This window comes from Nematolebias whitei, chromosome 14, assembly GCF_014905685.2.
Source record: "Nematolebias whitei isolate Nwh7 chromosome 14, NemWhi1, whole genome shotgun sequence".
Classification (NCBI taxonomy): domain Eukaryota; kingdom Metazoa; phylum Chordata; class Actinopteri; order Cyprinodontiformes; family Rivulidae; genus Nematolebias; species Nematolebias whitei.
This window is the reverse complement of record NC_056511.1, coordinates 5,719,902-5,742,885: the sequence shown is the minus strand read 5'-3', so window position 1 is coordinate 5,742,885 and position 22,984 is coordinate 5,719,902. Positions and strand designations below refer to the sequence as shown.

The window sequence follows — 22,984 nt, the reverse complement described above, 5'->3', positions numbered from 1 at the left end:
GGTACTACTACTACTACTACTACTACTACTACTACTACTACTAATATAATAATAATAATGATATTTAAATGTGATGAAGCTCCAAAAACAGAGTAAAATAAAGTCCTGGAAGTTCTTGTGGATGCTACCTGGTCAGAAAGTACCCACTGAGTCACTGCTGCAGAATAAAAACCACACCGCCTCTCTCAAAGGGACAATGCGCTCAGGCAGTTTCCTGGAAAACTGCTCCGTAATATATCGAATAACACAAACAAAGTCCATAAAGTCCCAGGGTAAGAACCTTGCATCTGAGCCTCCTGAATCCCAGGTGACCATTTGCTTCAAGCCGCAGAACAATCCCAATCCACTTAGGGACGGGCAGCTCGCAGGACCTGCAGGTTTTACTGCCTTTGTGCCGGTGCCAGACACCACAGGACACGGCGAGAACTGCCCGGAGAGCCATAAACACGAAGTTAGGCAGCTGCCTCCAGAGTTGTGGCAGATTTAAAGTGAAAACACCGGCGTTTTTCTCCTCAGCTCTGGGACTCGACTTTAAAACAAAGATGTGCAAAGAGTTTGAGTTTTTTATTTTTGTTTTGCTGAATCAATATTTTAGTTTAAAGTTCTCTAAAACATTTATCGTCCTCACTACTGCAAAGACCTTGAGACATCCTAAAACCTCAACAACAACAAAAGAATACTTTGAGAAAAGAAGTTCATGCTTTACCTTTTGATAAGTGTTCATGACAAACCTGGATCGAGCTTCACTTCTAAACCTTTGTCGGAGCTTTCATCCACAAATGAGGCAGCTCAGGTAGCACGTTTTTTATGACCCGTACATTCAACGACCACCTCTTGTTTCATCATCACTGTTACTCCCAGCTCTACCCCTTGGCCCTTAACACTACAAGAGGTAATGGTTAAAACGTTACCCTTTGAAATAGGACTCCCATTCAAAAATTCAAAGTAGGTTGTTATGACTGGAACAGGAAGAATGAGTCGTATCCAATTACATTTTGGTAATCCAGTTTTAAATGGTGCGTTGTTAAAGTTAGACAAACGCAGTGTTTGTGGTGTTTATTACCAAGAAAAACCTCCAGGATGTGTTTTCAATAAGGGTTTGTTGCTGATAGAAACTTGAAGAAAATCTTCTGAATAAAGGTTGCATTTTGATTTAAAGACATTTTTGTTCAGAAAGAGTCAAAGGCAGAGTGTTCTTTTTTATTAATAATAATAATAATAATACTAATAATAATAATAATGTGTATGTGTTGTCATCGTTGTATGTTCCCATGCAATGGCAGCACGACGGCTCAGTGGTTAGCACTGTTGCCTCACAGCAAGAAGGTCATGGGTTCAATCCCCGGTTGGACCTGGGGTCTTTCTGTGTGGAGTTTGCATGTTCTTCTCGTTTTCTCCGGGCACTTCGGTTTCCTCCCACAGATCAAAAACATGCATGTTAGTCTGACTTCAGGCCCAGGCCTCCCTTGCAAAAGAGATCTGTGATCTCAATGGGATTTGCCTGGTTAAAGAAATGTTAATAATATTAATAATAATAATGGTGAACTTGGTTCTCTGCATGTAACCCATCCACCCCCAGGTGGAGCAGTGGGCAGCTATTGAAAGTGCCCGGGGAGCAATTGGGGATAGGGTGTCCTGCTCAGAGACACCACGAGATGTGCAATGACCGGGGATCAAACCTGTTTTATGGCAATTTCAAAGAGGACAAGAATAATAAAGGAAATAGCTTATTTTTGAATTCATAGAGCACCAAAATATAGCACACAAGTCACCATTGAACAGGAAAAAAGTAAAATGGTTGCAGATGACGCATGCCTATGCTGTAAAACTGTTTAATTTGCAAAAGATTTCAGCAGATACATTTTTAAGTTTATTCACTAATCCTAACAATGCAAACAAATGTTTGCAAATGTGGAATATGTGAAAGTGGACATTAAAATGGTTGTTATCAAAAATACTTACGTTTGTTGGGTTTATTCTGCCAGTCTGCTCTTTGTTGTGACTGCATAGATTTAAAGGGGCGGGGGGTAGGAAGGCTCATTCACTGACTAATGATAATTTGGACTAAAACTATCAAATAATTTATGTTCACAGGAAATATTTAGGCTGAATCTGATTGGCCTTGGCCCTCAATTAGAATTTGATAACGTAGTGGTTTAAATATTCCATTAAAACATGGGACGCCACTTTCAGGAAGCAGATACATCATTATAAACCATCAATCACCATTGATCTTAACTTAACTAGACATTATAATGTTCGTTGAGAAAATCACTAAGGGTAACTAATGTTAATACTAAATGTAGTACATTGGTCCAAATACATCGTTTGGTATTTTGTGTCAGTAAAATTATATTTAATTGTCAACATTTTATACTTGTCAGATTTTTTTATGTTAAGCTCATATTTTGTTACAAAATAAACCTCCCCCCCCCCAAAAAAAAATCTGCTTTAATACAGTAAAGGCACAGAGCCGTCCTCCAGGCCGACTCAACAAGTGGTCGTTTCACACATTTCTTTTTTCCACCAAGCTGCCAGAATCTCAAAAGTGGTTGATCTGATAACCATGCTAAAAGTATCCAGTTCATATCTGAGCTACTTCCAGTTGTTGAGCCTCAAAGTCTGCAACCGTCAGTCGATTATCGGTAACCCGTGACAACGAGGAGGGGTGGGGTTAGTGAACTCGTAGACCTGTAAGCAGTAGTTCGTCCATCTGACGAAATTAGTTCACTGCATTTAACCCATCACACGTGAGATACACCCAGGTGGAGCAGTGGGCGGCTATCTAAGCTGCCTGGGGAGCAATAAGGGATTAGGTGTCTTGCTCAGGGACACCACGACATGTGGGAATGGCAGCAAGTCGAACCGTGACATTCTGGTCCCAAGTCGGCTGCCTTATCTCCATACCCATCTCGGTTCTTATGTTCTCGATCTCTGATCTAAAGGCTGTAGGTTTGCAGCAAGAGGAGAGACCTCTCTTAAAACCTCCAACAGGACAGAGCTATAGCATTAAAAAGTGAAGAGTTTGGATATCAAACAAACTAAATATCTTTCATTTTCTGAGCCTAAAACTATGAGAGACTGAATGCTCGCTGTCCTTGATGATTCTTATAGCTCCTCTCACATGCCACGCCGTCAGTGCAGTTACAACATGCGCTCTCAGGACATCATTACCTGCAGCGTTCCCTCAGTGCGGACTAAACTTGGCAAAAAGGCTTTTTCCTACTCAGCTCCTGCACCTGGATGGAGCACCTTGCAACAGGAACTGAAGTTGTCCTCCTTCATTTCTTTAAGGGGTTTCAAACATTTGATAATGTCAATGGAAAAAATCAAAGAATATGTTCTTGTTTTTAGTATTTTAACTTATTTTAAGGCACATTGATTTATTGTTTTATACACTACTCTTATTTTAACTGCATTTTTAATGTAGTTTATTGTTATTATTGTCTGTACTTTATATGTTCGGTCAGGAACAGGTCCCTCTTGTAAATGAGTCCTTATGGTTCAATGAGACTAGCCTGTATAAATAAAGGTTGGATGAATGAATGAATAGCCCTGCCCCCCCACTTTATCTCATGTTACAAAAAGGATTAGGACACTTTATGATCGCACAGTGAAAAACATCAAGGGAGAAGCTGAAATGTGAGGAGAAACTGTGTAATCATAGTCTTACGTTGTTGATGCGTGCATTTTTGTGTCCAAAACCAACAAACAGTAACACTAACCACTCATATAATTAACTTCAGGAAAACTTTTTTTTTTTCTCTAAACAGGCCTTGTGAAGCAGAAGCATCAACGATGGAGGGATTTCCATTCAAAGCAGTCTTCTGCCACTTATTTTGTTCTTTCATCCAATCCTCCACGTTAAAGAAAACACGGTAATTATCCGATACGGCGCGTCAAGGAGAGATAAAAGAGAAATGTGAAGCGTTTACGGGCACCATCTTGATCAAGCTTGTTTCCTTTGATGTGGGTTGAAAAGGAGACGCAACGTTGAGACGATCGCTAAATGAGGTGACCCATTTGCTACTTGATTACTGCGGCTTGTAAAAATGCAGATCATAAAAAGACGATAATTGCGCATCATAGTAGGACGTTACCATTTCCACTTCCTTAAGTTGAGGTGAGTAATAGTTGCATTTGTATTCATTGCCTACACTCATCAGCAGCTTATAGAAGTCACTACATATTCATCATCAGCTTTCGAGTGAGCCTGCTCAGAACCGAGGCTTTTAATCAGACGGCCCTTTTCACAGACTCCGCTTCACTTCTGAACCACAAATGAGAGGGGATGGAGCGCTCCCCGTGGGATCGCCGCATGAATCGAGCTCCCCGTGGAACTGTGTTAATGCTGATTAATGAAAGAGCATTGCTAATGTAAGAGCCGTGCAGCAGTAAGCAGCGAAAACACGCCCAGATTCTCAGGATCTCCCAGGGTTCCCGCTGCAGCTCCTACGCACGGAGAGTGGAACGGCAGCGAGAGCCACTCCAGCTAAGACAGAGCTATTACTTACTCATTCCACACAGACGCCTTCTGCCATGGCAACTCCTATTAGGCTCCAAGTCAGCTGACAGACTGCTAAACAGGAGAGCTTTTGGACAACACATTCCAAGCCAGAATTTTAAACCGCCTGAGAGATCCCCGCCGAGTCTGCAAATTCTGTTTCGTATGTGGAGGTATAACTAACACTGCACTAACACCTGAGCACACCACAACACAAGCTGGTTACTGATCAACAGCAGAAACCTGTTTTAGTCTTTGTGGAGAAACGAGACCGTTTCAAACACTTCCTGTCTTTCTCCAGCTGAGTAATAAGAGCATCTAAAGCAGAGCAAGTGTTGAAATCCCTCTGTTTTTGTCTTTTATCTTTTCTTGCCATGCCCATTGTGTGCTCGGACTTTCCTCTTCAGGAGATGCAGACCAGTTGGCTGTAAGTCCTTCAAACTTTCACAAATCACTGCTTGTTGCTCGGGCCTTTAACCCAAATAAGCAACAAGACGTCATTTCATTTCAATGGTTGGAACAACCCAAACCTAAAAAGCAACACATCTTTCTTTGTTTCCTCTCTTTGCTAGCCTCTTTATCCCAACCGTATGAATAAGACCAATGTGACCTTTATGTTGGTTTTTACTCTGCCTTTCTGCAAGAACATCGGTTTAAAACCTGACTCTTCTCTTGTTCATGTGTGGGGTTACTCTAGGTACTTTGCTTGGTCCTCACAATTTGAAAACATACACATTAGGTTAATAAGCACTTCTTTATTGACCCTAGGTGTAAGTGTGTTTGTTAGGCCTTGTGCATCTGAGAACAACCTCTGGAAACTTGAGTGTTTATTCTGTTTATTGGGAGGAATACACAAAAAAAGAGCAGTTTCTATGTCAGGCAGGGTTGCCAGATAAGAAATGATAAGCATTTGCACTATCACTTGAAAATTATTGTATTTTGACCCAAACTCTCCTCTGTGCTGAGTGAGGGTGTTGTTAAATAATAAGTATAATATAATATTTATATATTATTAATATATAATATAATAATTAAATCTAATAATCAGGTCTCTCTTGTAAATGAGTCCCGAGGCTCAATGGGATTAATCTCTATAAATAAAGGTTGTAATAATAATAATAATAATAACTTTTATTTATAACGCACTTTACATTACAGGTTGAATGAATAAATGAATGTCATGACTTATTTATTGCATTTTTTCCACTTGTTTTGTAATTGTGATACTTTGACTGTTAAATGTTGCATTTTTTTTTTTACTTAATTTTTAAAAAACTATTTACAAAGAAATAAAATCTTAGAAATACATCAAAATCCCTTCAGTTTGTTTTGGATATGGTTGGGCTACAGCAGGGGTCTGCAACCTTTACGATCAAAGAGCCATTTCTGCCCCTTTGTTCACTAAAATAAAGGTGTCCGGAGTCACAACACCAGCTACAACTGGGATTCTCAACTGGTGGCCCACGGACCTCTTTAAGTTTGTTGGAGGGTGCTTTTCTGGACAGTAGGAGAGATTTTATAAAACTAAAAATATCTAATGGTTTTTAACATTTATTGATATTTTTACATTCTAAGACAAAATAAAAGACAAGATTCTTGTAAAAGAAGAAAAACATAGTTTTTGCCCAGTTTCTAAAAACTAAAACAATAAACTATGCATTCTTATGTGATTTTTTTAATTGTAGAAAAATTACGTATCCTACTTTGAAGCATAAAGTGAAAGTGAGTATGTTTTACTCCTTGCAATGATTCTAGTATTCATATGCTAAATAAATAACAGGAAAACTGCTAAAACTAAAACCAATAAAATTCAGTTTTATGTCAGTTTTGGTCAAAGCTTGAAAGAGCCGCTGCAGAGGGACCAAAGGGCCGCATGTGGCTCCAGAGCCGTAGGTTGCAGACCCCTGAGCTACAGGCTCTATTATTGTATTTGTATGCTACTTTTAGCTTTCGGCAAGCCTTTGGCTACTTTTAGATTCCAACCAGCTTTTTAATACTTTTAACTTCTAGCATTTTGCTACTTTCTTCTAAAGCTTTGCTACTTTTAATTAGCATTTTGAGACTTTGCTTTGTCCTAGCATTATACATGTTTAAGCTTTTGGCTAATGTTCTGCTTCTTTTAGCTTAAACAACTCAGTCTCTCGTTCTTTAGCAAACAGCAAAGCCATTCAGAACTCACTCATCGTTCTCATGTAAAGAACTGTCTTAATCCTACATTTAAAACTGTTCAGCGAAGCAAAATGTCTTCAAGAATAAAAAAAATAATAGAATAAAAATAATCCAATTGAACTTTAGACCAACTCCAGGAGGACCGAGAATCTACACAAACTGAAAAAAAAATTACATAAAGCTCAAGCTTAATTAATTTGTGTTAAATAGACAAGTTTTACACTAAATAAACCAAATCCCTCTATCTTTTATGAAAAAATAATAGTTTCAAGAAGAACAAATGTGCAAAAAAAGTTAAGAGCAGAAAAAAGGGACAAAAATCAAGTTAAATAGAATTTTAACAAGACATTTGCCATAAAAAATATTAAAATATAACTAATTGGTTAGCCATGATGTACTCATCTGAGCCATTTCATAAAGATCCAGTAGTTGAGAATGAATAAAATGTGAATCTAAATGAAATATAATATGATAGAGCCATAATATGGTAGTGTGAATAGATAGTAAAAAACATGATAATAGATTTTCATTCAAACCTTCTGGGCTTTCAGTGAATGCCTCGTGCTCAAATGTCAGAAAAGAGGTGCTGGGGCAGCTTTCAGCTGAAGATTAGGACTCCCTTTGGCTCCGGATGGCCTGATTTTCAGCTGCAGATTTGTGTGAATATAAACGATAGTGGCCCTCTTCATTGTATCAAGGTTTCTAAACATCAAATGGAGCTCTGTGGTGTAGAAGAAACGCCGTGAGCTCAGGCCATGGCGGCGGTGTGAGCTCCTCCAGTCACTGATGAGCTCTTCTTTACAGAAAATCAACAAAACGCAGAAGAAACCAGGAAGAAACAATAAGTCCAAGCATCTGCTAAAGTTAACCTTAAACTTTAATTAAGAAATAACAGCCACAAGTAAAGTAGCTGCACTTTTTGAGTTTTCATATTCCAGTGTATTTTTTTATATATACAATAAATATCCTAAAATATAATTCTACGTTTCGAAGGCTGCATGAGGGGAAGTTATTCTCTTTCAGAGTGAGCACAGAGATTGCTGCACAAAGTCAGATTCACAAGAACTAGTTCAAAGTCCAGGTCACACAGATTCAAATTGAATCAACTCAATTTTTTAGTTCACTACATGGAAAAATAATGAACTAAGTTTGCAGAACCTAAATGAACTGGTTCGTGTTGATCAATTTTTAACAGGTGATAAAAAGTTCTTTAATGTTACGTGACGATCTTATACAAAGTGACACAACACAATAGGGATATGATGCATTATTATTCATTATTTCCTTGGAAAGTGTATTTTTGGTAGAATAATCCATTCATCAGTTAGCATATTTACCGAATTGTGCAGTCTGCTAGTTTATTTACGACAGTTTGCATCTTTCCTATACTTTTACTGACAAATACCGTCTCGATGTGGCTGAGTTTTCTGTAAAGCTGCTGTAATTTGCAGACGTTTCTGTTAATATCGTCAGAAAGCAAGAAAAGTCTGAAATCGCAAATGAAATGTAGCAACCTGGGGCTGCCGTTTTAATCTCAGAGAGTTTCAAAGTACCACGAGGTTGATGCTCCACTCGTATAAAACCCTAATTTTATTTAGGCTCGGTGTTTTCTGACATAACCTCCACCCAGACAACAATCTTATTTTAGCTAAACTAACTAAAGAGGAGAGGGACCATAGCCTGTTTGCAGCACAGGTCAAAAGCCTGCCTCTCTGATGGCATGGGGGTGCATTAGTGCCTATGGCATGTGCAGCTTACACATTTGGGAAAGCACAGCCGATCCTGGACTGTTGCACAGCAAAACTCATCAGATAAAAATAAAAGAGCATTCCCCTCAAGAACCCCATCATTGGTCTTCTCAGGCCCTAGACCTGGATTATTCAACTGATGGCCCCGGGGCCAAATCAGGCCCACTGGTGATCTCATTTCGGCCCACCAATGGGTTATTTTTTTAAAATAAAACTAGATTTTAAACCACAAAATGAACTTGCTTAATGAAAATAACTGCTGGATATTTGGCCCCTGAGCAATTTAGAAGAATAGCTCCGTCCTTGACGTTTGCAGAATGTTGTTGTTGCTTCACCATTGTGCTGCTCCTATAAATTCAAACTTGCCTTCTCTCTTCCAGATAAATTGTACAATTTCTTAGTTACAATAATGGACATGCTCCATAGTGAATACAATCTGGGTTTAAGGAAATTAGGAAACCACTGCATTCTGTTTTTATTTACTTTTCACACAACGTCACGACTTTTTTCTTCTAGCTCTGTAGGTGAGGGTCTCCCCACGGTCTCAGGGATCATAAAACCCAGTGAGCTGTAATGCTACATGCCTGAACATGGACATTATCTTCCCGTTTCATCAGCGCACTCACACGCTGGCCCAGTGTGCGACACATGCACCAGAGGACGCCTTTCTTTGCACTGGATTTACCACCAGCTGGTCTCAAACAGATTCTCGCTGTGGCTTTGAACTCGGTGCTCGCCCAGCACCCGCGATGAACAGCTCGGATTCTCCTCCTCCTCCGAGGACCATGTAAAAATGACAAGCTAACATTCAAGCTAACAATCAATTAATACAAAATCATTAATGGAAATAAATCACGGGTGTTTTATTAATTAAGGTGGGAGATTTTTTTTACAGGATGAATTGAAGTATGCATCGTTAACAGTGAAGTTAAGGAGTAAATCATCTTATTCTGCTCCTTTTTTTTTGTTTTGTTTTAAATTTTTAAATACAACCATGATGATGAAACACTTCTTAAAGATCAAACATAAAAGAAACACTTTCCAAACTCAGCATGAATAGCTTTCATCTTCTGAAAATAAAAGTTGCTGATGGAAAAAAAAAAAAAAACACTGTGATGTTTAAAAAAAAAAAGGCATAATTTATAACAATGTGCCATATGTTTTACTGAATAAATGTCTTCTACTGAAGCTGCAGCCCGAGCAGCAAGCTCCACCTCAGAGAGGTCGGCGGTGCTTCTCAGGACAAACACAGCAAAACAAAAAATAAAAAAAGACATTACCCACAAAACAGAAACGCCCGAAGACTCAAAAGTCAAACCAGAAAACTTCCTGCTGTTAGGTGTATGTCATAAACAGCACAGTTGTACTTTCTTTTAAGACTTTTTCTTTTTTTGAGAACTTGTGCCGAAGCTGCCTCTGCCAGCTGGGACTCCTTTCATGGTGAGGTTCCTGGGGAAATGTGCCCAGTTTGGTGTAAATAAGCAAGAGATTTGGGAGATGTTTGGAGCGTGAGGGGATTTCTGAGCAGCTGAAGGTCATGGTTCCTCTGAGCATATTAAATGCTTCCTCTTTGGTAACTTATGGAATACGCCAGTCAGGAAATGGAAAATAAAGTTTACAAAACTCTCTGAAAAAATGAATTCTTCAGCAGAGGATCTGTCCACAGAAGGTTGGGAGTTATCCTGCGCAGGTGAGAGTCAAAGTGTGACTGGTTGTCTCATTTGTCTCTCTGTTTCCCTGTGATGGACTTGCAACCTGTCCAGGGTGTCCCCTGCCTCTCGTACAGTGACTGCTGAATATGGACACCAGTGACCCCCGTGACATGGAAAGGAAGAAGGATGGATGGATGGGTGGACATGGTGAGAAGACCTGATGAAGATATCATCTACAAGAGGTCTTGCTGTGGGACTTTTACTTCATATTTAAACAAATATGATAGTTACAAAATAATAAATTGGAGCCAGATGTTGTAGTGTCCATAAAGTCCTAATTGGTTCACTTATACACTGCCTGGCCCCAAAAAAAGGTCACACACTAATATTTTGTTGGACCGCCTTTAGCTTTGATTACGGCATGTATTCTCTGTGGCATTGTTTCGATAAGCTTCTGCAATGTCACAAGATCTATTTCCATCCAGTGTTGCATTAATTTTTCACCAAGATCTTGCATTGATGACTAGGCACTAGGCATGATGGGTGCATCACTTCACTTGCCTCTCTTCTTACCCTGATGTGCCCATCCAGTAGTTAATTTGAGCCGGATCCTGCTGGAACAAGATCCGGGAACTCCCTCATTCTGTCCGACTGTGTTCTGGCAACTGTTTCCTCGGATCTGGCAAATATCCGCCCCTAAAAGTCCAAAGTCATTGCGCATTTTTATTTTGATTATTTATTAAAAATACAACAAGAGGAGACGTTGCCCAGTCTGTGGAGTGGATGTTCCAGCCGCAGCATGCGCACCATGCTCCTGACAGCAGAGACGCGGACCGCATGCCCCGCGGGGAGTGTCTTCATCCACCTTCAGCTGTGTGTATATGTCTATGTGCAGGAGTTCCCACACATCAGCAGCTGTGCGCACTCTGGAGACGCTCCTTGCGTAAAACATGCACTGTCTGTATGGTGCACAGCTAAAGCATGAAGACGTTCCCCGCGGGACATGCGGTCTGTGTCTCTGCTGGCAGGAGCGTGGTGCATGTGCTGAGGCTGGAACATCCACTCCACAGACTAGGCAACGTCTCCTCTCGTTGTGTTTTTAATAAATAATCAAAAAAAAATGCGCGATGACTTTGGACTTTTAGAGGCGGAGATTTGAGTTGCGGGGGTAGAATGTTTGACAAAATCGGAGCTGATCTTTTCACAGGTTTTTCTTCTTGCTCTCTAAAATATTAATTTGAATTCAACCTTTATTTCTACAGGTTGTTTGTCTCAATGAGCCTCGAGGACTCGTTTACAAGAGACCTGTTTTTAATCAATTTAATCAAATGTTTACAAATGTAGGTAAACAAAGATGTTTAACGACATGTTCAAATACACCAAAATGTAGGAAATGGCATCTCTTTTATTCCACATTTTCTGGGGGAGGACACATAGACTGCCCTCCAACTCCCCCCCGCTGGACCGCCCGCTATTGGTGTTCTGCACCCATCACTCTGGAACAGGGTAAATCTGGACTCATCAGACCACATGACCTTCTTCCATTGCTCCAGAGTCCGATCTTTATGCTCCCTAGCAAATTGAAGCCTTTTCTCCAGTTAGCCTCACTGATTAATGGTTTTCTTAAGGTAGTTTTTAATAATGCGTTGGACAGTTCTTAACCCAATTTTAGTAGTTTCTACAATCTCCTTAGATGTTTCCTCTGCTTGATGCCGATGATTTGACCCTTCTCAAACAGACTGACATCTTTTCCACGATCACGCCATGTGTCTTTCAACACGGTTGTTTAAGAAATGAGAAGCAACTCATTGCACCAGATGGGGTTAAATAACTTGTTGCAGCTGAAAGATAATCGCCCATGCAGTAATTATCCAATAGGAGTCTCGTACCCGTTTGCTTAGTTAAATCCAGGTGAAGACTTTTTTTTTTTTTTGGCCAGGCAGTGTATGTTCATCATTTAACAAACTTACTGCTCATTTAATCACTTTTTAAGAGCATTAAAGCATTGCTTCAGTTGAAAGCAGTTGCCTAGCACATATCTGCTGCTCTTAGTTTGTAATACAGCAAACAAAAACGGTAAAATAAATGGTTTAGTGTTTTTTTGACATTGTTGCTTATTTTACAAATACATTCTAAAATCAAAAGAACAATTTGTTGGTATCCTTAAAGGAATGATAAATCTTTGCGTCATCGTCCTGCTTCAAACTGTTTAGTATCCCCGGTGCCGTCACGCTTCTCATCAGCCGTTCAGCTGATTTACAGGAAACCAACAGTCAGTGAGTAGTTTGGGACTGTTTACACCACACTGACCATGGAGCAGAAAACAGAGAGAGCTGACTGAGGAACTCAAACAGAACATTATAGACATCCATACTAAAAGTTAAAGTTGCCAGATCATCTTCAAGCAGCTTCATGTTTAACTGACCACAGCTGCTGTTCACAGGGCTGTAGCCAACTTCCCCGGAGGTGGACACAAGCACAAATGCGACCCCAGGTTGATCGTAAACATAGTAGACAAAGAGCCATACAAACCCATGAAACCATTTTGGCCCTCAAACAAAAGAGACACCCATCTTGATTAGAAATTCTCCTCAACTTGAAGTTTCTCCATTAGGACCAGCACTAAATTTGCTGCCTTGAAACAACGATGTATGAGTAAGGAGAACAAATAAAACTTGGATCTTAGTTGTATTAAACGTTTTGATGGTATTTTTTAGTTGTTTTTGCTTTATCTGCCAAGTTAACCCTATAAAGCCTGTACAGAGACGCTCCAGTGGTAACCACTGAACCTGACGACGTTCAGCTTGGATCTAATCGAAATGTTTACCCGAAAAGTGTTCACATGGTGGTGCCACGAGGTTCTGTTAAAAGGATTCGAGCGTCATTCTTAAGAGTATAAATAACAGTGAACATTGCTGGGGATGCATCACGCTGAGACGATGTCTGACAGAATAAATTGATGGCCCAGCTCGATGAGCATACTTTTAGCTTCACCATCGACTTCTTGTTGGTTTTGTTGGATATTGCTGATGTGATGTAACCACCTAGAGTTTTCTGAGGCACATCAAGTGCAGCTCCCCACTCTGGGATGTTCATTTCATCGGAGGCTGGCTGCAATTCCCCTCTCAAAAATATCAAATGGCACGAGCAAGACCTTCCTCTCAATCTGTCAGGCCCAAGCAGATTGAACAGCAGTATTTGACATACACAAGTGGCTTGTTATGCTGCCAATTGGGACGTAGTAAACACAGATTTGATCACGGATGGCTGTGACAACTGTTCTCAAAACGCTTGTCGTGCCACCAATGGTGAAAGGAACGCTGATGGATCGAGTCAGGTGCCACCGCTGTCCCTTAAGTGATGCACAGGCGAAAGCAGAAAAGTAAATAAACAACTAAAATGTCAGCACTTGGAGGTCTCGGAGGCATTAGCTGCATTCGCTTTTACATTCCTGCAGAAAAAGGGGGCCTCTACGCGACGGCTAAATTTGGCCAGCCAGGCTCTTTTTCCCTGAGACTCATCTGTGGGCTGGAGCTCTTGGGCTCCTCTGAGGGGCCACTTTACAAACAACTTCGCCACTTTTCATTTTGCAGACACAACCAGTTCCATCCCATGAAGATATGCATAATTCAAAATAAGTGCAGATTTTTATCTGCCTGTTGGGCTTTTATGTGTCCAATGACATCCGATTCATTTATATTCTGCACTCTGCACAGAGATTCGACCCGGGCACGTTGTGTCATGTCTGCAGGAGCAACTTTAAAAGCAGAAAAAAGGTTTATTACTTGTTTGAAAAACTTCTTTGACCTATTTAATCAACCATGCATTTCAAACAAACAGCCACCGGATCACCGCCTACAGTTTTATTTGTCACTGGACACAGCGTACGCATCCAGTCAGCAAATGAATACTGCTTCCTGTTTTATGGTAATACAAAGCCAAAGGTCCGCACCATCAAATTAGTTGTTTTTTCTTTGCTACATGATCAGTCAATTAAGCTAAAAAATGAGCATGTTTTTTGTGTCCTGGTCTTCCCGTGAGACAGACTCATGTCCCCGTACTTGTTCTGATCCTCACAAGATGTGTTTCCTGTTTGCATTTTATCCAGAATAAACAAGAACTGTGCAAACGCTTCTTATGAACTGGAGGTTTCTTCCTTTTAAAAGGGAGTTTTTCCTTTCCACTGTTACCACTGTGCTTGCTCAGGATGGGAGACTGCAACGAAGCCAAGATTCAACTTGTCTGCTGGATTCCTTAGATAGAGAACTTTACTAATTGGCTTTTTTACTTTGTGTGTATGTGAATGTTTAAGTAAAGTGCCCTGAGACAACTTTGTTGTGATTTGGCGCTATATAAATAAACTGAATTGAATTGAATGATGACTCAACAGATGGAAAAAAACAACAAACAAAACCAGTGTAAGTACTAAAAATGATCAAATGTAAAAAAATAAAGCTGTTGCAGTAATTGCCACAGGGTTGTGACATTTTGACAAGTGTGACAGCTGATGCAGTGAACAGATCCGGCGGCGGTGAGCGCTTTGCAACAAATAAAAGACAAACTTGAAACCTACAGCTTTTTTTTTTTTTAACTGCACAGTTCCACAAATGAAAAATCAGTAGGCCTGTCGCAATAAATAATAAATCAATTAATCGCATGATAAATAAAAATTATCAACCTCATTTTCATTTATCGGCTTTATCGTTTCTTCGTGTCTCTCTCTTTCTACCGAAGACACCGGATGACAAAAGGCTCAACTCCAGTGCTCTTCACTGACCCCCCCCCTTTCTCTTTTCTCTTTAAAATCAATTTAAACCGTCTAAAATCACGTTTTGGATCGTTAAAAGCAGCTAAGCTGAGAAGCTAAGCTACAAGCTAAGCTAACAGGCTGACCTCAGGAAAAAAACTCCATCTTGTCGAAGCTCCAAAATTCACGGTTGAAACTTGTGCCTTTGTGTAAAAAGTTGTTTTTCTCTGCAAAAAGAAGCTGAGAACTTGTTTACTGATTTTTTTTATTAAAAGCTCTTTGTGAAAAATGCTATGCTAAAGAGCTCAAACCACACTGAGCGTCTGCCATGTCACCATGTCGCCCACATCACGTCAAGGGGCCTCCCTCCCATTTTTCTTAAAGAGACACGCTGCTTAACTATCCATCCGTCGGTTCAAACAGTCTTGTACTGGCATACGGTGGTCAACAAAAGTACTACACTCAAAACAAATCCACATTTCTTATAAAATTTGACAATTGCTAATTGTTGTTAAATTTCAAATAATATTATCGTTTATCGTAATAATTTCTGAGACAATTAATCGCCCAGCAAAATGCGTTATGGTGACAGGCCTAATAATCAGGTTATTTTCCTAACCTGTATGCTAGGTTTAAATCCTTCGGGTTGGTCTGCAATTAGGGATTGGGTGTCTTGTTCAGAGACACCATGACATGTGGGAATGGCTGGGGATCGAACCTGGGACTTTCGGGTCCCGAGTCGGCTCTACCCAGTCTCGGCCCCTAGTAAAAAAAACACCTTGTTTTTGTAAAAACAAATTAATAACCTTGTCTGTTTTGTTATTACCTTGAGTTGTTCTGGACAGAGAGTTTAGGCTCCTAAATTAACATTGACTGGGGCAAGCTAGGTGATGCTAATAGCAGTTAGCATCACCTAACTGGCACCAGCTCAAGTTGTGATTATCTAATAACCAAGAGTTCAGGTTATTAATAGCTTTATTTCAACACATTGGTAGTTTTAACACCATTTTGGGGGTTAAACTGATAATCCAACCCAGTTGAGTTTAAACCTTTCCAGGTTGGCTCGGTCCAAATTCAACAAAGCGCTGGGTTGTTTATGACCCAACAGTTTTTATGATGTGCATCGCCTCGTGAAAATTCATTGCGCCCCAAGATCCCTCATCAGTTTTACAAACTCAGCACCACACCCTGGCAAACAATAACGCAATGAGCTCCTCATTATGACCCCGAGACAAGAGAGGCATCACCGTCAATATGAGGACTGCATCACTCTGTCGGTGACGGGGACCAGAGCAGTCGTTGCCACAGATGTTCATTTGGCAGACTGAGGGCCAACGCTGCAGAAAAGGTCTCGAGCTCATTTTGCGAGGCGGATGAAAGAGCGCTCGTCTATCAGTAAACAAAGAGGGCAGGCCACGCGACAGGGCTCAGTCACCAGGGATATTATCAGCCCGTTCTGTAGTCGACTCATTTCTGAGTCACACAAATACAACGAGGAAGACTTCAGTGTGCAGCTTGCTGCGGCTCAGCAGTCAGGATGTGGCTTAATTTGACAATTCACTGGAGGAGAAAGGAAGAAGAAGGAGAATAATTCAGTTGTTTTTGGCAAGTGGCTTTTCTAGAGCTGCACAGTCTGATTCTGAAGTACTGATCGAGTTAAAGTCTATTTAGGCATGCTTTTATTTATATAATTATTCATTCAAAAAACACAAAGAAGATTAAAATAAACTGAAAATCAGAATGTGTGTTGAGAATGACTTTCAGCTTTTATAACCCACAATTGAAAAGGTGAGAAATAAAAAGGATGTCAGTAAAATCTGGTAAAAATGCGGCTCTGAGGTTTTTCTCCTTTTGTGGTTTTACCTCAGACGCCTCCAGGGTTAAATAAAGTTTAGCTAATGTGGATTTTTTTCACTTCCAGACTGCCTGAACAGCTGATGTCAACTAAGCTGCAACATGTTTGTTTATCTGGTGGTTCTGCAGAGCAGAGACCTTAGTCGGACCAGTCTGTCTGCTCCATCATCGCTGCAGAAAAACCACTGTTTGCACTGGGCAGCAGGAATTAATTAAAATCTGTGGATTTATCTTCTCATCTTGAGCCCTCTCTGCCTTTTCATATCTTATTATTAAATGTCTGAAAAAGCACATTTCCTCTGAAAAAGTGAAAATCGGCAGCGACAGATGCTGCAAATTATGACCCAGACTGCTGATGGCTCACATGCACAGATTGCACAGCAGCGAGGAATTTCCAGAGGAAGACATTGTAAAACCATCAGCCCCTTTTAAAGCAGGAAACACGACACCCACAGCAGCCATTTTCATCTGCGCCGCAGACAGGCATCCTCTGGTTAAAGCCCGGAGTTGAGTACGGCATCAAGAGGCCAGAATTCAGTTAAATCAAACCGAGATTTAAACGTGTGAGGTGTTTAATCTTTAGGGGAGAAATCTGAGCCTCTTTAAACCTTCTGCTCACTAATTGTAATGTCTAGATCTTTTTCATATGCTTGTTAATGAAAGCTCTTGCCTTTGACTGATCTGATCTGTCACTGGAGGTGAAGGAATTATACTAGCTTTGCTTGTTTGTGCGTGTGTTCATTTGTCAGTCTCGTTAGTAAAATATCTCACAAACATCTGGATGGATTAAAAAAAGAACCTTACCACTGATCAACGATTGTTCCCACTCAAGATGCTCACCGTGACTCAATGAGAGTGATTTCCATCATGCACTCAGAGAGCTAACTGATGATTTGTTGTCAAAAATCTCATGAACGTATGAATAGATTTCAATGAAACGTTTAAAACATAATCATTAGGTGTACAACTACAACTGATTGACATTTTGGATCCACTCATTTCAAGATGGCCACCTTAGCTAATCGACATTAGCTCACAATAAAAATGAGAAATGTCTTGACACTGTGTGACTGAACTGCCTTGAATCAGGAGCAAAATGTTTTAAGGGGAAAGTGGAACTAACTCTCCGTCTATCTGTTCGTGAATGTTGTGAGTGAGATAACTTGAACAACAGTCAGGAAACAAATTCCATTGTGGTGTGTGGCTGCAACTAGGCGTAAGAAAGGTTACTGTATTTTCCGCCGTACACGTCGCACCACTCTATAATTCGCATCAGTCCAAATATGTCTAATAAAGTGGAAAAATCCATAAACATGTTGCTTCGCCGGATACGGCGCATCCATTATGCATCACCACTGACGCGTCGTGTTTGTTACGCGTCACCGCCGACAACTCAGAAATGTGGGCCGGTGTTGTGCCATTAATCGATTGGCTGCCAAATGGTGGCCGCGGGAGGACTTTAACAAGAATTTAACCAGACTAACACTTAAAAACAATTATATGTTTGCTCGAAATTATAGTAAAGGTGTGTCTCAATCTAACTTTTGCTTAATGAATTAATGAATGCACTTTGACGGTCAAATCAGCTGTATTTCAAAACCCGATTCACGTAGCGGGCATGTGTATAGGGATGAGTCTCTGTGCATTTCTTCAAAATTGAACAAAATAACCACCTAAAAACAATTATTTGTTTGCTCAAAATTATATTAAAATTGTGTCTCAGTTGAACTTTTACTTAATAGCCACTTTTACCTATTACATGACACAACGGCATGCCATACTACTCGAGTGCCATTTAGTGGCTGAAAAATGGTAGTGTTCAATATTTTCAGTCAGAATGAATAAAAACGGTCATATCTCAGCCAAAAACTGGTTTATAAATATGAGTAAAAATCCATAAATATGCCACTTCAGTGTATAAGTCGCAGGGCATGCAAATTATGCAACAAAATGTGACTTATACAGCGAAAAATACGATACTATCCAAAATTGAGATATGATCCTCATGTGACCCCCAATCAGATGAGACAACTATGTTTTCTAGTTTTTATATTGCTTACAAGTAACGTTTCCATACATGATTGGGATAGCTGAAGATTAATCTAAGGTGGCCAGGGCCACCATTAATCACCCCCTGGCTCCGCCATTGCACCTGGTGATGGATTCACTTGTTCCCTCCACTCACCAGGATCCGTCACCATGTGCTGCTAAACAAGAGCAAAATAAAAGAGCTTATTTTTTCTACACAGTGTAACTACTACCCACTTGATTGTTTTGCACCAAATACATTTAGGTTTACTTGCATTCCTTGTTCAATACTAGTCCAGAAAATCTTTAAAAAAATATATCTAAAAAGCAACAAACATTCACTATTCCAATCCCTCAGTGACGAGAGACATCAGTGCATTGTTTCTTTTGTTTGTTTCGTACCTGTTGTATGAACGTCTCCATATTCTTTGCAACTATAAGCTCTATCGTATGAACCAAAGCACAGAAACATCTTGTATCAACACATGAATCTGATCCTTCCTCCAGAGGTGAACACATGTTGAACACATGACCACAGAGGTCATGTCTCCCCTTATCCCCCCCACCACCACGACCACACACACACACACATCCAGCACCACGGAGGTGACAGCATTAGCTCAGAAGTGTTCTTTTGGAGGACAATTATTCTAAGTAGTTTTTCCATCAGCCAAAGCCAGAAGCAGAAGACCCTTGGGTGAGCCAGAACCTTTTCTGAGGAGGCAATCGGGAAAATAGCCACTGTCCAATTTATTTGATAAGGCGAGTCGAGCTCAGACTTGCCAACAGATGTAGAGGGGAAGAAAATTGGTGCTGTGCTGCAGCCCCGTCGCTGACATTTTCAAATCACTATGCATAGTGATTATAATAATATTTCAGTGGAGGTTAAGGGTTTATATTCAAAGTTCGGGGTGCAATAGCTGCTGGCTTTCTGCACGGGCTGGGAGATCAAGGCTGCTACGACTCATCGGAGCTGAGATAGCAGGGCAGTCCCTCCTGTGCACCGCTGATTAGGACACAATGTAAACGAGCAACTGAGCTTCCTTTCACGGTGCAGACAATAAGAGATTAAGTTCAAAGATCTTCAGAAGCAGGTGGGTGATGTCAGGGCTCCTAATGTTCCCAACTTTTCCTCCGGGAGACTTCTGTTTCAACTTGGACAGCTTTGAGTAAAACTAGCTCTCTCTGGGGGATCCTCACCCACGCACAAGCCCGAGTAAAAGAAACGCCATCCGCCTCTGGGGACGCACACGTGTACGCCACTCACTCTGCGGCAGAAAAGATTCGGCCTCTATAAATAAATAAAAAGATTACGGTCTGCAACATCTTATTCTGTAAGGCTTTGAATGCAGGTAGGAAAAAGAGTTGAAATGTTGAAAGGTTATTGTAACATAAAAAAAAAGATTATTTCCCTTCCAAATAATTAGTGTTTAAACAGGGAACTGGGTGAATTTTAATGAAGCTTGCACAGAATTGTCTTGAGATGTCCTTCTTCAACTGATTATTAGTGTCAACATAAAAAACAAACAACAAAAATGAGTAACTTGGTTAATTGGGGATTGCATAGTAAGGCAGTCACCTGTTATTATCCACCTGACATGGGTTTCTTAAATTTATATCTTACTCTTCCATCATAATGTTGCCCGAACCACAATGCATACCCCCACAAATGTTACATCAAAATGACCGGCTCACCACCGTGATGTGTGCTATTACTTTTATTACCGCCACCGGTGTATGAATGTGCGTGTGAATGGGTGGATGGCTGGTACTGTAAAGCGCCTTGGGGCCCCTCATAGGGGGCTGGAAGGCGCTATAGAAGTAAGCTCCATTTACCATTTACCATTTATTGGCGTATCAAATTACCATGGCAATGTAATTTGCTAACTAAAGCCCTATTCGCACGGGATTAGTTTTACCTAGGGACCACATGTAATAAAAAAATTACTCCCCAATGTCTGCTTTTTATGTGGTGCATTCGCACGGGATAACCAAAGCCTGAGATTTAGCTGAAATTTACGGACATCTTCCGGATGTGATGTTAACGCGCTGCGTATTGCGTAACAGCCGCTTATGGCGACCGTTATGAGTCGATAGGCTTTTGCTGATCCGGAACACAAAAGGTTATTTATGCACTCCAATGCAGTCTCCATTGCCAAAAGCAAATAAAAATGTACCCAGGAAACAAAAAACGCCTAATTACGTATCAGATACGGCCCAATTCTGTCCAAATCACAGAGATGCCTATTCACGTTGGATTAGTATTATCACAGGACCTCGGAGTTCAGCAAAATATAGTAGGTAATTTATGGGATAATTTTCACTTTACAAATTATTGACATGGTCGATTTGCACGGGATTAACACAATCTCCGTAATTATTACAAATAGCATGTGGTCCCAAGGTAAAACTAATCCCGTGCGAATAAGACTAAAGACACCATTTTTATTAGTCATTTTTCATAGACTGGTTGCAAACAAAATATCCAAGATGGCCACCTTAACGAAAAAAAAAGGAAAAATACTGTAAATCAGACATTTTTAGAGATATTAAACTGAAATTTGGTGTTTTAGTAGCTGAGAAATACTCAAATAATGAATTTTAAAAAAATTAAAGATGGCCACCAAAGCTACATTTAAATGGCTTTAACTCAGCTATTGTTACACATCGAGATGAAATTTGGTGCGATTATAGCCGAGGCCGTTTCTCATCACATACTGAATCCAAATTAAAAAATCCAGATTGCCGTCATAGTTTAAAAGGAAAAAAAGACTGATATTTTGCCATTTTGAGGTGAAGTTTGGTGTGGTGGTAGCTGAGAGTGAACCCAAACACAAAGTACTATCAAATTTTTTAAAAATTAAAATGGCTGCCACGTGGCAGTCTCCATCAAATTTCTCCAGGAACTATCTAGTTTGACAGATATTAAGCTAAACTTTGGTGTTACAGTCATTCACAGCAGATACTTTGAGTACGGAATCCTGCAATACTGCAAGAGATCACACATAATGTTCTTTTTAAGGTTTGACCATTAAGGGTTCCACTTACAGCACTTTATTTACCTGTTAAACTGTCATGCACCAACAACAATCTATACCAACGGTCTACACAAGCAAACACCTTGGATAATGTTTGACCTTGATTTGTGATCTTGAAGCTGGAGTGATGAAAAGTGTATGCAACATTACTGTTAGTGATGATCCACATGCTTAGCAAGTTTAATTAAATTATCTTGAGCGGGACAAGAGAAAGTTTACGAAAGTACAGATGGACACAGAATATATGTGCGTATAAAAAGGATGATCTTTGTATAAAATTCAGGGAATAATAGTCGTTAATTTGAAGGAGGTTTCAGAGGAGGTTGCTTATAAATTGCAGCCAAGTTGAAACAAAAGCTGAGTTCATGTGAGTTAGCACGTTCTTTTTATAATCCTATGGAAACAGATTTGTTTTTACAACCTTAACCTTGTGGTTTTGTTGACCCGGCCTAACATTAGTCAGCTCCAACCTGCAGAAAACCATAAACTAGTCGTAAAACAGAAGGTTTCTTTTTGTTAAATGTAAAAGCAGCAGGGCATTTGGTTTGTAAGTGTAACCTGGAGAAGGGAAAGGAATCTGTAATAATTCAGTAAAATGAATTTTTGATGTCACATTATTACACCGTCTCTGTTTTAATGCAATCTATGAAAAAATGAAAGTGGACTTTTTGGGCTTTTAAAGCTGATGAAATATCCCTTTTATGATTATTTGACAAAAAGTGGAGACTCTATGTTCTCTTGTATAATTATTTCCATGCCCACTGGCACAAAAAGCTGCCAAAAAAAAAAAAGTGTCCGTGGGCAGAAGGTAAAAACTTTTGTGACAACTTTATATTTTTGCCTTGAAACAGGTTTAAAAAGCAGCATCATGAGTTCTGCACGACCGTGACTTTGCTAGTTAGGCTCAGTGTCTGCTTTAAACTCCGTGCATTTAACCCTCCTGCTGCCTTTGGGTCAAAATGACCCACACTTCATAAAACTTAGGCCTCAGGTTATCTTGGCCCAAGGGCAGCAGGAAGGTTTTTATAATATTGCTGTAACAGGTGTGACCTACCTGTCTGCCCATCAGCTCAAACTGTCTAAGACTGAGTTTTTATTTATTTGTTATTATTCATTTATTCATTCATTTAAAAGAAACAAAATGAATTAATTTTAAAAACACTGAATGAAAAGGGTGCAGAAAGAAGAAAACTCTTATAATATATGCCCCTTATTTTAAAAAAAAGTATATATATATATATATA

At 40.0% G+C, this 22,984-nt stretch overlaps 1 protein-coding gene across 1 annotated transcript in view; it reads right to left on the bottom strand.

Moving 5' to 3' along the window:
- Positions 1–22,984, bottom strand: part of tmem132e (transmembrane protein 132E) — a gene marked incomplete at its 5' end in the record, with an annotated part of 183,306 nt that overhangs the window by 92,937 nt on the left and 67,385 nt on the right. The window contains 2 exons of the mRNA XM_037688218.1: positions 7,428–7,456; positions 13,281–13,297. Coding sequence (XP_037544146.1) covers positions 7,428–7,456; positions 13,281–13,297 — 46 coding nt within the window. The remainder of the gene's footprint in view (positions 1–7,427; positions 7,457–13,280; positions 13,298–22,984) is intronic.